The sequence below is a fragment of the Dermacentor andersoni genome, chromosome 5, assembly GCF_023375885.2.
Source record: "Dermacentor andersoni chromosome 5, qqDerAnde1_hic_scaffold, whole genome shotgun sequence".
Classification (NCBI taxonomy): domain Eukaryota; kingdom Metazoa; phylum Arthropoda; class Arachnida; order Ixodida; family Ixodidae; genus Dermacentor; species Dermacentor andersoni.
Window position 1 is genome coordinate 28,517,935 of NC_092818.1, and position 16,539 is coordinate 28,534,473.

The following is a 16,539-nucleotide window of genomic DNA, read 5'->3' on the forward strand; positions in this document are numbered from 1 at the left end:
AGCTAGGCGGGCTGCTAAGTATTCATTTAAAAAAAGGCACGATAAACGAAGATACTAAACAGAAAGCACAAGGGCGCAGTGCTCGCACGAGTGAAGAGAGATTCTGGCGCAACCGCCAGCGTTTACATAGCAAACAACGAAAAGTCACATAACAAACAAACAAATAAAGGAACCAAGGAAGTGAAGAAGGAGGAAAGAAATAAATATAAAGAAAGAAAGCAACAAGCAAGCAAAAGCCAATGACTCTTCTTGAAGCCTATGGGAAGCGAAGATTTAGTGAAAAAGAGAGAGCATGCATATACAAGACACGTCCCGACATCTCGCGCGGGCGCCAGCCCAAAGAAAGGTGCACATAATGAGTCCCATCACAGCAAAATTCACTGCACCGGAGTCACATTTTCGCTGTATTTTCTCAGCTTAACTCTGGATTACTTTGGATTTTCGGAGAGAATTACATATGTGTGCGAATACAAAAATCGGGAATACCTGAGCAAGCTTCGGCTGCATTTAGTCAACCAGAAATGCACCAGCGCATCGCAGTCAGAAAGTGGAAAACCGCAAAGCTATTCCGCAAATGCCCGAAAAAGAAAAGAGAAGAATTCGGGTAGGGTGTATCAGGGACACAGCCGCAGTGGGTTAGCTTAAACGTTTTAGAACACATTCTGCACGACTGTCCTGAATATAATGTTCAGAGACAGTCCCTGGCGTCCATTTTAGCGCACCTTGACAATAAACCATTGTCTGTTGAAACGATTTTCACATATCGCCTACAGAAGACACCGCAGCTGAAGGCGCCGAAGGGACTACATCGGTTTTTGAAAGAGACGTGCTTGGATAAGCGGCTATGACAGTGATGTCACCTACCACGGAAGAGTGACGGACTGTAACTGACGATGTGTGTGCTGTGCTATGTGCTCTCTCTCTCTCCTCCCCATCTCTCCTCCCGCCATCCCGCTCCCATGTGTAGGGTAGCAAACCGGTTGAGCTAAACTGGTTAAACTCCTTGCCTTTCCTTCTCCATTTTTTCCTTCCTTAAACGTTTTGTGCGTGCTGCAGAGGGTGCATGGGCACGGGAGGTATAGAGAGATGACGTAACCAAATACGGAAGTTACATCTATACACGCATTATAGAAAGCTTTCATGTCTAACTTATGTTACAACAAGTGGGGATCGCAGGGTCTAACTTTGCGATCACGCTCACTCCCTGCTCATAGTGGGCCCGTTTGTTTTGCAGGTGGTGTTTGAGCATTAGGGTAAAAAAATGACGACTCTCATACTGGTGTCGCCTGAGACTGCCCATGCGTCGCTCGAGCCCGCCTCACTTCTAGATGATTGGGGCTCCTGCGCTTTCGCTCCCAATGGAAATGGACACGTTCTGCCGTGGTCAAAGGGGTTAATTGGATATTCCTATGACTTGCTGCCCGAGTCTCTTCCCGCTATTTCAGCGCCATACGTGTCAAACACTGGCATGTCATAGGTGCGGAAGCTTGAAACGCCGCAATTAATTGCACCCTTGAAGTTGGGCAAGCTCTCTCAATACGCGACCATGCACTTCCGCTCGGATCGACAAACGTACTATCGAGCTATGCCTCCCTGAACGCCGCCCGCGCGAGGCTAAGTTTAGCTCCGATTGCGTCATGTGTGGCGCCACAACAACGGCCGTCTTTGCCCGCGACATATGTATGATCGAGTAATGGCTTCTTTACATAACCATTCCAAAGTAAGACGCGTGAGGAGTACGCTTGCAAAAACATAAGCGATAATGCTGTCATATGCTTCCGTTACATGCGATTTTAGAAAGCCAGCCCCTTCAAAGCGACTTGAAAGAGATTTGATGTCAGAAATCTATGGGCGTTCCACCGAATGTGCAAAACGCACAACCTTTCCTGTCGAAGCTCAAGTGTTAAGTTTACTGAAATATTTTGTTGATGTGTAAAATGAACCCGGGGCCAAATTCACATAGCTATTCGTTCTTAAGCGCTATTTGGCATTGGCTGGCCGCCATCACTAATAATATGTCCGATGGCTGGAATTTTCTCGTACGAAGCATTCTAGCCTAAGAACCTTTCGTGAGTACGCGCCCGGGGTTCCCACGACTGTCTCGCAATTCAGCGTACAACGCCTTCCCGAATAGGATAGTAATAACAACGAAGTAACTCAGGTGAGGGACCGAGATCTAAATGCGAGGTGAAGCACCTATATTTCTTTTGTTCAGGGCTGTAGAGACAGCATATATTCTTTTTGTTTGGTTTTTCCGTCTCAACTTGGTAATCGCACGTGTTCGTCAAAGGTCGTGTATGACAACATCAGCGCGGCTGCAGCGGCAGTTTTTCGTGCACTGGCGGTAATGGCATCCTGTATAGTGTAAAGCTACGTAAGGTATAGGCTCGGAGGCTTAATGATCTGGTCCCGCCAAGACGTTCACTTGGTCAGTCCGAGGAACCCCACTCCCGCTTCTCCGCCTGCCCAAAATTGCATTTTGTTCTCCTTCTCTGTCTGCTGCGATATGCCGTGATCCGGATGCAAAGGGTTTTGTGTGGCCGAGCGGAGGGTGGGGGGATGCACCCCTCGTGTCGACGGATTGCCGCGGCGTGGGTCGACGACTCCGGCACAACGCTCGCAGTCCGTCGGGTTTCCTGACTGTGCGGTCACGTCGCCGAACCCGGGGAGCTACGAGATAACCGACTCCTGACGTAGTAACGACAAGGGCGAGTCGAATGAGAAAAAGAGAAAACAGAGAAGTGGAGCGGCCGGAGAGAGCCGCGCACGTCGTTGTCGATGATAGGGAAAGCGTCCGGCGAGGTGCGCGAGATGTCCATCCGGTTTTCGTGGTCGCTACCCCCTCCCTCTTCCCCCCAACCCTCTTGCCTCAGTGTCAAGGCGCGTCACTCGCCGGGGTTGCCGGCGCTATGGCAGATTCAATCGCGCGCCCCGGTGACAGCACATCGGCGTGGATGCGGCGCCGGGAGACGATGGCGCAGCTGCTGATGCTGCTCTTGCTGATGCCGCCGGCGTACCGGGCGCAGGTGTGGAATTCCTCCATGAACCGGGGCTTCGCGATCGGCACAAATGACTGTGAGTCGACTCTCTGCCGCACAAGGCAGTTGCTACCTTATTTTCACTTCGTCATTAGAGAAAGAAACGCGGGATTAAAATGCGGAACGAATCCTCCTTGTAATGAAGACGAAGGGACTGGCAGAGAATCAGAGAGAAGTAACATTTTTGATCCTACAGACCATTGTGCATATCTTTAACGAGCTTCAGTGGCAGGGTGAGCGCGTATATGAGGTAGATAAAAAGAAACAGTGAGTCATTTCGACTGGAGCCACTATGACAACATTCTCACAGCCCATCGATCAACACTGCTCTGAATGAGGAAACTGGTATTATCGGCATTAAAAAAATGCCACGTGCTTGATAATAAGAATGAAGAAGTGTTAAGCGCAACATTGTAAGACATCGACTGCAAGTTGCCTTCATTGCGTTCGCAGCATTAGGATATTTCGGTACTACACACTTTCACCTCGGTACCGACCGAAGTGATGGCTACAGAGCGAAGCAGTAGGCTGACTTCATCTTTGAGTACAATTTAGGCACAGCAGCTGAGACTTCTATCCAGCGGCACAGCTTGGTTCGTGGAGTTAGTTTTCGAAGTGGCTCGTTCCCTCTCTTCTCCTTTGTTTCTTTTTCTACTTGTGATATGGTGAGATAAGAAATTCATGATAGATTACTTAATTAAGGAAGTCATCGTAAAATGTCGTATCGACCCCTTCCCCAAACACTTTTAGGAGAGTTCTTAAAAGACGAGCTCTTCGTGGTTCGCGGTTGTCAGAATAATGCTCAGTCAACATGGGAATCAAGATAAACTTAGAAAACGGCTGGTTGGTTACTTCGCGCACGGACATTAACGTCAATGTGATGACATATGCCTAGCATGAATGGGAAAGAAACTCACACGCACATTGGACGGAGGCATTGCTACTTGCTAAACTACGCACACTTGCAGCTGCAAGCCCCTATGGTTATGAACGGTTGCTTAATCCTTTGCGGTCGCGTAGCTATTAACGTTTTATAACGACGCATTCCACAGCTGGGAATATATATTACGTTAGCACGTTCGCGTCACATAAAAACCAATAAACCGTAAGTTTGGCACTCGCTGCGATAAGTACATTTTGATGCAGCTGTCGTTTCATTGATGAAGAAGCAGAACATTAGCAGCGTAGTGCATATAGATACACATGTTTTACGATGATTTCCTTAATTGCGTAATCAATTATGAATTGCTTATCTCACCCTATCACAAGTAGAAAAAAATGGCTATGGCTTAGCTAAGGTTAAGCCCAGGATGCGAAGCATACTAGCCTTTATTTTAGTTGTTGAACCACTGTTTAGCCTGGTGAACTGCTGTTGCTTGGCTATATTTGGTTCGGCTAGACGAAGAAACAACTCATGCGTTACTCTGCTTCGCCTTCAAGCGTGGAACGCGACAGCGTTCCCGTCGACCCGCCAAGGGGTGTGAGACAATGGGCTACGGCGCAGCGACTACGCGCCCCGCATTGGACGCGGTGAGCGTCGAGCAACGCAGCGTTCGGCGCGGCAACGAAATGTGCGCCTGAGCAAGCGACGCACGCCTGAGCCTTAGAAACAGCTCGTTTCTAAGGCAACACCGCATTCACTAGAGGCGCTTTGTATTGCTTCGAAGCATCGTACTCGTGGCTCAGTGGTAGCGTCTCCGTCTCACACTCCGGAGACCCTGGTTCGATTCCCACCCAGCCCATCTTGCAAGAGTTGAGCCAAAGCCACCTAGAAAAAGCGCAGCTGCTTATATACCGCCGCGACGCCGCGAGCGACGGCGCGAGTTGGAGCCCCGTATCTCCTCTGTCGCGACATCACGGTGTCACGTGGTATTGAAGGCGACAACGCCGCGCCTGAGGAGCTGGATTGAGCTCTCGTAATATGCTTCGCATAAAAGAAACAAAGGAGAAGAGAAAGAACGAGCCACTTCGAAAACGAAGTCCCCGAACCAAGCTGTGCCGCTGGATAGAAGTCTCAGCTGCTGTGCCTAAATTGTGCTCAAAGATGAAGTCAGCTTACTGCTTCGCTCTGTGGTCATCACTTCGGTCGGTACCGAATCACCCGCATAGGTTGAAAGCGTCGTCGTGGGCGTCTACATTGACTGTGGACCGTGAAACTTGCGTCGCAAGAAAAATCGCTGGACTGCACGAAGGGAAAGCGAAAGTGACGCCGAAAATGTTCAACAAAGAGTGCAAACACCTCAAGAAGGGCATGACGATCCCATAGATTGAAGGAATTGTGGAAGCCAGCAATATGTTTGTCCTCACGAATTCTGCCGCACCGACCTCTGCTTCGATGGCCATAGTTCCTCATCCAACCTTCGACATCAGTCTAGGTCTTGCCATGCGTAAATGAACAGCTAGCTCATAAATCTTTTCCTATGATACAACGCCTGCTTTTCGCCATCATCAAGATTCGACGAACACCAGTTGCTAAGCATCGCATAATAACCTAAGAATTCGCTCGGCCAGCCCGTACCGATAGAGTTTCGACACGAGGACGAGAAGCCATAACAATTCGATGAAATGCTGCGCGACGAAATCATCCAACCGTCCAAGTGTCCGTAGTTGCCTCCTGTTGTCTTCGTGATGAAGAAGGATGGAACTTAGTGCTTTTGCGTTGATTATTGTTGCCTGAACAAACTTACGAAGAAGGACTTACACCCCTTTCCATGGGTACACGACGCGCTTGACAAGCTGTGTAATGCAAAGCACTTTTCGTCAACGGACCTCAACACGGGCTACTGGCAAATAAAAGTCGATGAGGGATCAAGAAAAGACCACCTTCGTCAAGCCAGACGGTCTCTACGAGTTCCAGGTTATGCTATTCGGCCTTTGCTCGGCACTCGCAACTTTCCAGCGTGTAATGGACACGGTATTGGCTCGCTTGAAATAGCAGACCTCTTAGCGTATCTGGATAACGTTGTTGTCTCTGCCTCAAACTTTGACGATCACCTTAGGCGGCTTGAAAGCGTTCTTGAGGCAATGAAAGCATAGGGACTCACCCTAAAGCCGGATACGTGCTGCGTCATCAGCAAATCTGGAATTCATCCTGACTGGCAAAAGACAGCTGCAATACCTAACTTCCCGCATACTGCCCACAAGAAGGGAGGGCACAAATTGCTTGGCCTGTGTGCTGACTACAACAGCTTTTTGGTCAAGGAATTTTACCGCATCGCCGAGCCGCTTACTCACCTTACGAAATCAGACGGCGAGTCTGAGTAGGAAGTGCATCAGATTGAGATCATTTCAATAACGGAAACGACGCTTGGAGTCGCGATCGGTACTCGCACACTTCGACGAAGACGCCAATACCAAAATCGACACAGACCCAAGTAGCATAGGACTACTTGGCGCCGTGCTTGTTCAGAGCAAAGGCGGACTTGAATGTTTCATCGCTTACGATGGCAGGTCGCTATCGAAAGTGGAGGCTAATTATTATGAGACGAAAAAATACTGCCTTGCGATTATTTGTGTTACGGAAAAATTTCGAACTACGTAATGCAGACAGTTCTGCACGCCCTCCATGATGATAAGACAACCGGACACCTCGGGTTTTTCCGTACGCTTGCGAGCATACAAGAGAAGTATTGTTGGCCGCGTCGGTACCCTGACGTCGTTCGTAACCTTAATAAAACATTCCGAGATTGTCAGTGACGAAAGACACCACCAGCAAGGTGAGCGGGCATGCTACCCCCCCCCCCCCCCCCAGCTTATTCAACCTTCTTTCCAACCATCCCAGCAGATCGGAATGGACTTTCCTGCATTACAGTCGTGGCTAGGGACCACGTTACCCGCTACGCCGAAACGTCAAGCCCTGCTCAAAGGTAGAGCTGCCGAAGTGACGAAATTTTCCGTTGAGAACATCTTGCTACGAAATGACGCTCCAGAACTCCTTATCACCGATAGAGCGGAGCTAACTCAAGCCATGCTGCAATACAGCCAGACCATTAATTGCAGGACGGCCGCCTACCACCTGTTGACGGACGACTTCACAGAGCACCTGAATAAAACTGTCGCCGTCATTTAGCGATGTACGTCGACGTCGAACACAACACGAAGGATGTGGTCTCTCAATACTGTATCCTTCGCTTACAACACGACACTGCAAAGAAACAGCGCAAATGACGCCGTTGAAGTTTGCTTACGGAAGGAGCCCAGCGACGACACTTGACACCATGTTACCGAACGTCAGCGACGAAGACAACCTCGACGTTGCCGCCTATCTCCAGCGCACCGAAGAAGCCCGACAGCTCATCCGCCTGCGCATCAAGAACCAGCAGAGGACGGACAGCCGCCACCACAATCTTCGACGACGCTATGTGGAGTACCAGCCGGGCGACCGTGGTTGGTTTCGGACACCGATACGCCTATGGGAACCCGGTGAAAAAGTTTGGCGGCAGTACATTCGGCCGCACAAGATACTCCGACGTCTTGGTGGACTGCATGGACTATGAAGTCGTGCCATCCGGTGTTACGCAATCACTGCGGTGCCTTGTACGACCTGGGGCCATATTACGTAAAACCATTCCAGTATGTTTTTATTCCAATCTCCTGATGTCAAATTTACGTAACCACCGGCGCAAGCATCGGGCGGTAACAATCGGCGTTGTTTGAAAAGCCCAATCAAATGCCCTTCTCGTTGATAGGATGTCAGTTTCTTTTGCTTTCAAAGCGAATAGCATCGACTGCATTGAGCATTTTTTCATATCTAACTGGCTGAAAAGAGGCAAAGAGCACGCTCAGGTGAAGAGAGTTTCGACGGGGCTGAGCCAGCACAGTGAGAGTAGATAACCAAATGAGGAGGGAGGTGCCGGCGTCTGCGATTGGTCCGCTTCCCCTTACTAAGCTTGCGGTGGCTGGTCGAAAATCGCGAAGGCGTACAACAGAAGGTTAAAATGCCACTCAAACAGGCACTCAGCAAAGTAGAGTTGACAGGGCAATGTCGTATACGTGTTGAAAGGTCTCGATAACGTTATACGGCTACGCACAATTTTTTATTATAGGCAAAGAAATCCAAACTTTCCTGCAGCTCCGAGTAGCCAGTGCCAAAGCGATCGGCGGGTAGAAATCTTCTATTCCTTTCGGAACGGGGCAGTGCCCGGCTATACACAAAAAGTTGCAAGTTTGGTCGGCATATTAAGGCGTCTTTAACGCCTACACGTCACTTTGAAGCGATGAGCTTTCGCGGTTTTGTGACGTCACGTGACAGACAGCAAAGTGGGTACAGCCCAAAAGAGTTTGAGCAGTAGCAATGGGTCAAACAACCCCTTTTTCACTAATGGCGAGAAAGGCGTCTAATCAGACACTATTATTCTTTCGTTCGGTCTAATCAAGCATAATGAGCGTGCCGATATCGTATCATATGGGGCGCTTTCGCGGTTTTCGTGACGTCGTGTGACAGACAGGCGTATGGGTGGTGGCTCCAAAATTTTTTGACTAATCGTGGAGGGCTAATTGCAGAATTGGAATAGAAAAGGTTGGAATAGCTTTACGTTATAGTGCCCTTGAAGTTGTGCATGTAGTGCGTCTTAAGCAGTTCTACGTGCGCTAACGCGCAGTGGTAACATGAATTCTTACTCGCTTTGTTATTTTATTTTGCTACATTCACCTTTTCTTTTTCAAGTTATGTTTGCCGCATCGGGACGATGCTCTTTAAAAGGCGACACTGACGAGTGTTATACTGTTTGTGTCATTACGGTGCTGCCTTTTCACTGTTACAAAGTTATCGCCCCGGTGCAAGACGCGCCTTCCTGTATGGGAACTTTCTCGAATGTTGTCGCCCACTCTACGGCAAAAGAATCTTTGTCTAATCAAACTGCCTGCTCGAAGAGAATAGTGGCGTACATTCCATAACTTGTGCGGAATGCACGAAGAGTCCTGTAAGTATAGCTCACGCGTTTGACAAGTGGGTTGCATTTTGACGATCGATGACTGTACTCGCCGTTATCGCTGTGCTTGAGCGTTACCTATTTATTTCAGGGCACAAGTTCGCCCAATAAACAGTTAGTTTCATTACCCGCTGTTGTAGCGCTGTGGTTCTTCACCGTCGATACACAACGTGACAATATTAGAAGCAGCGCATGAGGCGAGTACCATCGAGGACTGCGGTCTGATTTCAGTCCTTCATGGAGCGAAACTAGCGATAACGTAAGAGAGGACGCACAGTTAGTGCACCACTGCACTAACTGCATTCATATGAAAGGACGGTTGCTGCCAGATAATGTACCGTCCACAGGTACAGCCAAACAGCCGCCATCACATGCCATGCTCCATTAAAATAGCAGTCGAACATTGCAAAAAAAAAAAAATAAAGCTAATACAATTGGGCGCACTAGTGAAGCAATATTTAGGGAAATTCGTTTTTTTTAGACATACAGCGCTCATGCCGCGGCCACAGGACGCATTTTAGGTGGGTAGCTTTAGGGTATACTTTCATGTTTGCAGGACATAACGTCCAGCGCGGTACCTCATCGGAGCAATGGACATACCGTGCACTGAAAGCGCACCTATGTTTCCGAATATGATCTAATACGAGCAACAGCCTTGAGAATATAAAATGTCCCTAATATATAATTTCTTCTCCATCTGCATCTTGTCTCGTCCCCTTAGCTGCATTCCATTAATACCGTTGCAGCCGCCCTGTCACCACACCAAGTAGCCCAACTTTTCACCCCGTTGAGATTTAGAACCTTTGTAACGCTTCTTGGCACCGGGGTTGGAGGCTTTCTTTGTGCTTAATGACTAGCCTAATTTGACTGGCGGGGTTCGAAAGCGGCAGATACGCTGGCTTCAACGAGAAATTAAGCGGCAACCGGGCTCACATTATGCTATGCATGCTACTCCCTGTATGATAAAAGTTGTATCCATATTTTATACAGCCGAGTGTTGCAGCTATCGGTTCCTCACCTTGATTGTGCTCTGTGTGCGTGTTGAGAGATGAAATGACTCACAGCAAAGAGACTTTGCAGACACACACACACACACGCACACGCACGCACGCACGCACACACACACAGAGAGAGACAGAGAGTGCGGGATAAGTGTCTCGAACCGGCGAAGCCGCGTTGCGGGCGGGCCCGAGAGCCTATTTTCTGAAATGAAGGCGTGTAGTCCAATAGGAAGAATGAGACGACGCCTCGCGGCTGCCTCTTCTTGCACACTCTCTCGCACGACTATTGGAATGCGCCATTACACTCAGTAAAAAATGTCTCCGGGCAGGTAACCCGAAGACCCACGTGAATCTCTCATTACAGCAACCGGCGCATGCTCGGCAATGCTTTCTCTTGCGTGCAACGAACACGGGGACGGTCGACGATCCCAGCTTGCGCAAAGAGCCCATCGGTTGGACGACTATTTTCTTCGCCTGCTGCTGGTGTGTTGTACAACTCTTGCCCGATAAATGACGCGTCTGGGAGCCGTAAGAGACCGGCGGCTACCGGCTGTCACACCGACCCGACGCGCTCTACGCGAGCGAATCACGCAACTGGGCGAACGACCTTGACGGCACAAGCGGCGGCTCAAAAGAGCGCCCTGTGAGGGGCGCCCCTTACAGACGCGTGCTCCAAGTTTTCATTCTTGTTCATTTCTCCAATCGCCATCCTCTGCCTTTCCCTGGTAGATACCTGTCGCGCTTTGCACATCGTGTACTCCTCGGGGCACGATTGCGTAACGGCGACTGTCGGCTATTCCCGTCACGAGCGGAGAGAGATTTAGGGACCTCTGCTTCGAAAAGCCGTGTAGCAATGTGTCTGCGATCGCTTCCGACAAGATAGCGCGATAAGGTTTTGTCTTGAATGTGGAACCAGTAAAGCCGTGCTTTCTTTTTGATGTTTCTTCGTTTGTTGCGAGTAGCGTCGATGACGCAAGTGTGAGCCGTGACATTGTAAGAAGCATACCTCACACGATTACCTAATGGCTTGCAATAGGTCCTAGCAACACGCGGAAATCTGTTCTATGGCGTGTGGCACTGTGGCCACTTTTTTATTACCACGTGCGACAAAGTGGTCATGCAAAAGAGTATTCTGCATCTTGTTCAGTTATTGTAGTGACCGCTCCAGTAATTAACAAAGATGTTAAAGATTTTAGGTTATCTCTACGATGGTTACACTCTAACGTCATCGTCCGTTCCAATTCTAACAAGGAAGCGCTTTATGACATAACGATCGCAGTAATATTTCGACGCAATCCCTCATCTCGGCGATACCGAACAACTCCTTACGGACAGGAACCCGCATTTTCTATCTAAAGTGATTGTCGACATTCCTGGATGGAGCGCGACCCGGCTCGAGATTATCGCAGCTTACCGCCGCCTGACTAATGGGCCAACAGTACGCTTGAATTGCACGCTTACAGACATTGTCGATGAACGTTTTTACCGACAACCGCGATTGCAACATGAGTCTACGACTCGTGACGTTCGCTTACAGTTCGTGACATCATGATGTCACCGGATTCTTGCGGTTCTAGTTGTTCGTCCGCGGTCCTGCTTTACCTATGGACACACTTATGTATTTATTTATTTATACAGGTACCTCGCGGCTTCCACGTGGGAACATTGTGTGAGGGGGAATGCATATTTTTGTTGTACGGAGAGCGATCAAGACAATATAAAGTAGAATAGAAGAAAAGAATTACAAACACTTGTTTGCACCAAATACAAAGCCAGAACGGAAATCATACAGTTAACAATGTTAATGAACGACACATAAGGTTATGGATCTGAGAATGACAAACTCTTGGTTCTAAGAAATATAAAATATAAACGCAAATCAAACATTATACAATGTTAAGGACAACGCATAAGGTTATGGATCTATATAAACAGGTGTACCTGGCCAAGAATACATTTCTTGTGCTAAAGAAACAGCGCCTCCAGCAGTTTCCTTGAGTTTTCGGAATCTTGAACGTTGGCTAAATTATCTGGAAGGTTATTCCATAATACAATAGCACGTGGCAATGGAGGTGTGTTAAATGCATTAGTGCGACCGTAGAGACGCTCAAAAATGAGGTTATTGTGCAAACGGTGGGAACAGCGATAAGGTCCAAAAAGTGACATTGAAGAGCCATGTTCTCTGGTGATGATTTTATGCAGCAAACAGACAAGAGAAATGTTTCTACGTGAGTCCAAAGAAGGCAGTGATAGCGATTGTTTGATTCTATTCACGCTGGAATGTCTGCTCTGGTCACCGACGATGAAACGTGCGGCGCGGTTTTGGACTGATTCTAAACATCGGATTTGATAAGCTTGATGGGGTGACCATATGGAAGACGCATATTCGAGTTTAGGTCACACAAATGTTTGGTAGGCGAGCTTTCGTGTGGAAGAGGGGGAATCACAAGATTGAGCTTTAGGTAACCTAGCATACGAGACGCGTCCGTTGTAACCTTGCTAATATGAATAGACGACGAAAGGTGGGATATGAAGTGGATGCCTAAGTGCTTGTAGGATGAAGTTGGATGGACAGGATTACCATCAAGGAAATATTCAAACGTAGATACTAATCGCTTTCGAGTAAAAGTCATTACCTTACACTTATCAACATTTAAGGTGATCAGCGAAGCTGAGCACCAGGTTTTTACGCGATCAAGATATTTCTGCAGGGCGATATGACCTGATGGTGACTGGGTTTTGCGATAGACTATGCAGTTTTCCGCAAAAAAGCGAATGGAGATGACGTGATATCCGAAAGAAGGTGGTTTATAAAAATTAAAAACAATAAAGGGCCAATGACACTCACCTGTGGAACGCCAGACATCCCTTCAGTGAGAGGGGAAGACATGTTATCAATTACGGCGAGCTGTTTACGAAAACACAGAAAGTTTCTAATCCAAGATGCCGTGAGAGAATATATGTTAAGAGACGACACTTTAGCTATGAATTTGCAATGGGCTGCGCAAAAATCAATGAATATGCAATCTGTTGGAAAATTGTCATCCGTGTTGTTCAGCAGCTCGTTTGTGAGTTCACTGAGCCATGTATCGCAAGATATTCCTTTGCAGAAGCCGTGCTGATTATGGGAAAAGTAGTTGTTTTGCTCTAGGTGAAATGCAACGTGCGATGAAAGAATATGCTCGAGTAGCTTGCCTGGGATGCCTGTAAGAAATATGGGACGATAGTTACAAAGCAGGCATTTATCACCGGATCTGAAGATAGGGTGACTTTGGCGATCTTCTAGTCGTATGTAATCTCGCCAGTTTGTAGCGATTGCTGAAAAATATGGCAGGGAATGGTGCTAGACAGAACAACAGTCTGCTTTAAAATTTTAGAATTAATATCTTCGACGCCTGAGCATGTTGAAGTCTTAGGTTTATTAATTAGTGATGAGATACCGGCAGGGGTAATGTCTATGGTGTTCATAAAGCGATAATCGACTGTAGTTGGTATGAACATGCTGGCATAGTCTTCCTTTGTGAAAACGGAAGTAAAGTAATCATTGAATGCGGCAGGACACTCTTCAGGACCGACTGCAAGACCAGCATCACCAAAGAGCATGATGCAGCCAGTAGGGCGTGAGGGAGCGATTATTTTCCAAAATGTCTTGGAGTCATTTATTAAAAGGGACTGCAAGTCGTGGCAAAAGAATTCGTGTTTAGCTTGAATGAGAAGATGGTAACTGAAGCTACGGAGATATTCTGTAGAGCTAACATTTTCAGTTGCCAATGATAAAAAAGGTCGAGGGTGTTTAAGTAGCGAGTAGGTTGATCGATAAATATAAGAAAATAGAAATCAAGTGTTAGATCAAGAAATTGTCTGGAGCTGCTTGAGTGAGAAGTTTGAGCTGACTAGTCAGTATCAGGGTAGTTAAAGCACCCCAGGAGAAAGAGTCGGCTGTAGGGAACTTCGAGCGCAGTGCCATTATATGCTCTTGCAAACCGGCAACGAAACTATCTACGCTGTCCGGTGGCCTGCAACAGACCCCGAAAACGACCTTAGACGCATGTGATGAAGTGCATACCCAAAGAATTTCTAACAGTGATGTAATATCGACCGTAAAGAACATGATATAATTGTTTTGTAGCAATGAGCACACCGCCAATTCATCCTTCCTATCCTATCTTTTCTGCAAATGCGGAAATCAGATGAATCAGGCAAGACTTCATTGTCTGTGATACTGGAGTGAAGCTACGTTTCCGTAGGCAGTAAAATGTCACAGTTGCACTTTTAAAGGCACGAACCTAGTTCAATACGTTTTGCAAGGATGATACACATGTTGCTGTGAGGTAAAAATGAACTTCTCATATTGAACGCGATCAGTACGTGACGGTGAATTATTTCCAATTTTGCGCGTAGCTGCTTTGCGTTCTAGCTATCGCGGAGCTTGTATTGCTCTGTCAGTGTTGGCATCATACACATAAGTAACATTATAAATACGTAGTTTATCAACAGAAATCTTGTAAGACACGTTTTTAAGATGTACAAATTACAATAGCTTCTTTCTGGCAAACCGTGTTTGAAGAGCGAAATTCTCGCGGATGGCAAATTGCGTGCCCTTCAGTTTGGCACCATTTTCTAGTATACCATGCTTGTCTTTAAAGCACGTAAATTTTGTGATGACTGGTCTGCGCTTGTCAGCTTGGTATCTGTCACGTCTATGGGCCCTATGAATTTTTGATGATTGAAGTAAGATTCCAAGATTTTGTGAACATAGGTTGATAACTTTTTATTCGTGCGACGACCAGGATTCGGACGGTTCGTCGGGGAGGCCAAAGAAATGCAAATTAGAATGCGTTAGCCTGTTTTCGGCGACTTCATATCGAGATTCAATAGCCTTAAGTTCTTCGCATACGTTGTTGCCAACAGCTTGTGATGAAAAAATTGTTGCATGGTCATGGCTACACTTCAAGGCTACGACATTAACTTCGACGGTACGGATTCCAGAGGATATCTACTTAAGTTCAGCATTGACAGATGTTTGCCAAAGTTTCAAGGCGCGCAGATCCTTTAGGACTTCTTGCTTAGAGTCGATCTTCCTAATTGTAGTGAGGATGGTGGCACAATGCTTCATTCGTGTTTTGTCCGGGATTACATTCACCGTCCTCGGATAGTAATAACAAAAGCATACAAATGCATTGGCAGCATCATTTTTTGCAGCACTCAAACTTAATAACAGTTCGCTGGGGCATGACACCATGACCAACCAACGATTGCTGCTGCGGGGACAGCAGTAGTAGTCCAAGTAACTAACTTGTAAGAGCAGATAGGGTAAACGTTCCATTCTGGAACCGATGTTGTGCCCCAAGCAAGCCTCTCCGGGAAACTGCTTAAATGCGGCGCCTCCAATGCTGCTAGTGTCAGTCGATGACCATGGTTGCCAGTGCAGTTACTGATGAATAGCCAGCGTAGGCTGCAGTGTCATATTCTCAGGAATTTACACCGTTCACGAGGTGTCGCCGCACAGAAAGGCCGCGTCAGGCAGCAGAGCAGGGGTACAAATCAGCAGAGTAGCCTGTAAGAGCAGACAGGGTAAACGCTCCATTCTGGAACCGATGTCGTGCCTTATGCTGCCCCATGCTGCCCCATGATACTGCTTTCTGCTGCGCCGACTACGAATGAATATGCCTGTGGCTCCATCGTCCGAGCCGATCTCGCTCGTCAGTTTGTCCGCCAGCAATTAGCCACGTCGGAAAAACACAAGAAGGTGATATACGACAGGCGTCGTCGACTCACCCGCTTTCGGCATTATTCTCTGGTCCTACTCTGGACTCCAACACGCCGGCTCGGGCTCTCGAAAAAATTACTATCCCCTTACCGTTTCCTTCGCCGAGTCACCGACCTCACCTACGAAATTGCTCTCTCGCCCCGACCACATTGCCTGGCCGCCGCCGATGCAGTGAAGTTGTGCGCGTTGTGCGGCTCAAACCATACCATGCGCGCGAAACATAGCCGCACTTATCCTAGCTACCGCTTCTCTCGTCGTTGAACAGCACCGAGTCGGCACTCCTGTCGCTGGAGGGTTGTGTGACGGGACAGTCAGCCGGCCGTGCCCACAAGTTCGCCACAACGAAGACGAGGAAGGCGGGCCCAGGTTCGTGCGTGGATTCGCCATATTGAGAGCACCTGTAATACAATACAATACAATACAATACAATACAATACAATACAATACAATACAATACAATACAATACAATCTTTATTGTGCATAAAGGAAAACAAAGTACAGATAGCAGGCCTACCAAAGCCTCAGAGGGCTTGACTGGCAGTACCTGACAGTCAGGTTACAGAAAGTTGCACAGGGTTAATAGCGGAGTTAGCTATCAGCGAGTCAGAGCGAAATATTGAATAGTTATACAAAATTCTACCTTAAACTTCAAAAATTCTGAGTAGTTTCTTAATCACACGTCTTGTGTTTGCTTCTAACACAGGTGTTGGTAATTTATTAAATATGGCAGGAACATAGTATTGCGGCGTTCTCCTTCCGTACTTTGTCGCAGTCTTGGGGATGACGTAGGGTTCCTTCG

The 16,539-nt window shown here is 47.6% G+C and overlaps 1 protein-coding gene across 1 annotated transcript in view; it reads left to right on the top strand.

The window, feature by feature from the left end:
• Nucleotides 1-2,929: 2,929 nt before the first annotated feature.
• LOC126530069 (tryptase-2-like) overlaps nucleotides 2,930-16,539 on the top strand; it is a 46,143-nt gene continuing 32,533 nt past the window's right edge. The window contains exon 1 of the mRNA XM_050177521.2: nucleotides 2,930-3,075. Within this exon, the coding sequence (XP_050033478.2) occupies nucleotides 2,955-3,075 (121 nt within the window). The 5' untranslated portion in view covers nucleotides 2,930-2,954. The remainder of the gene's footprint in view (nucleotides 3,076-16,539) is intronic.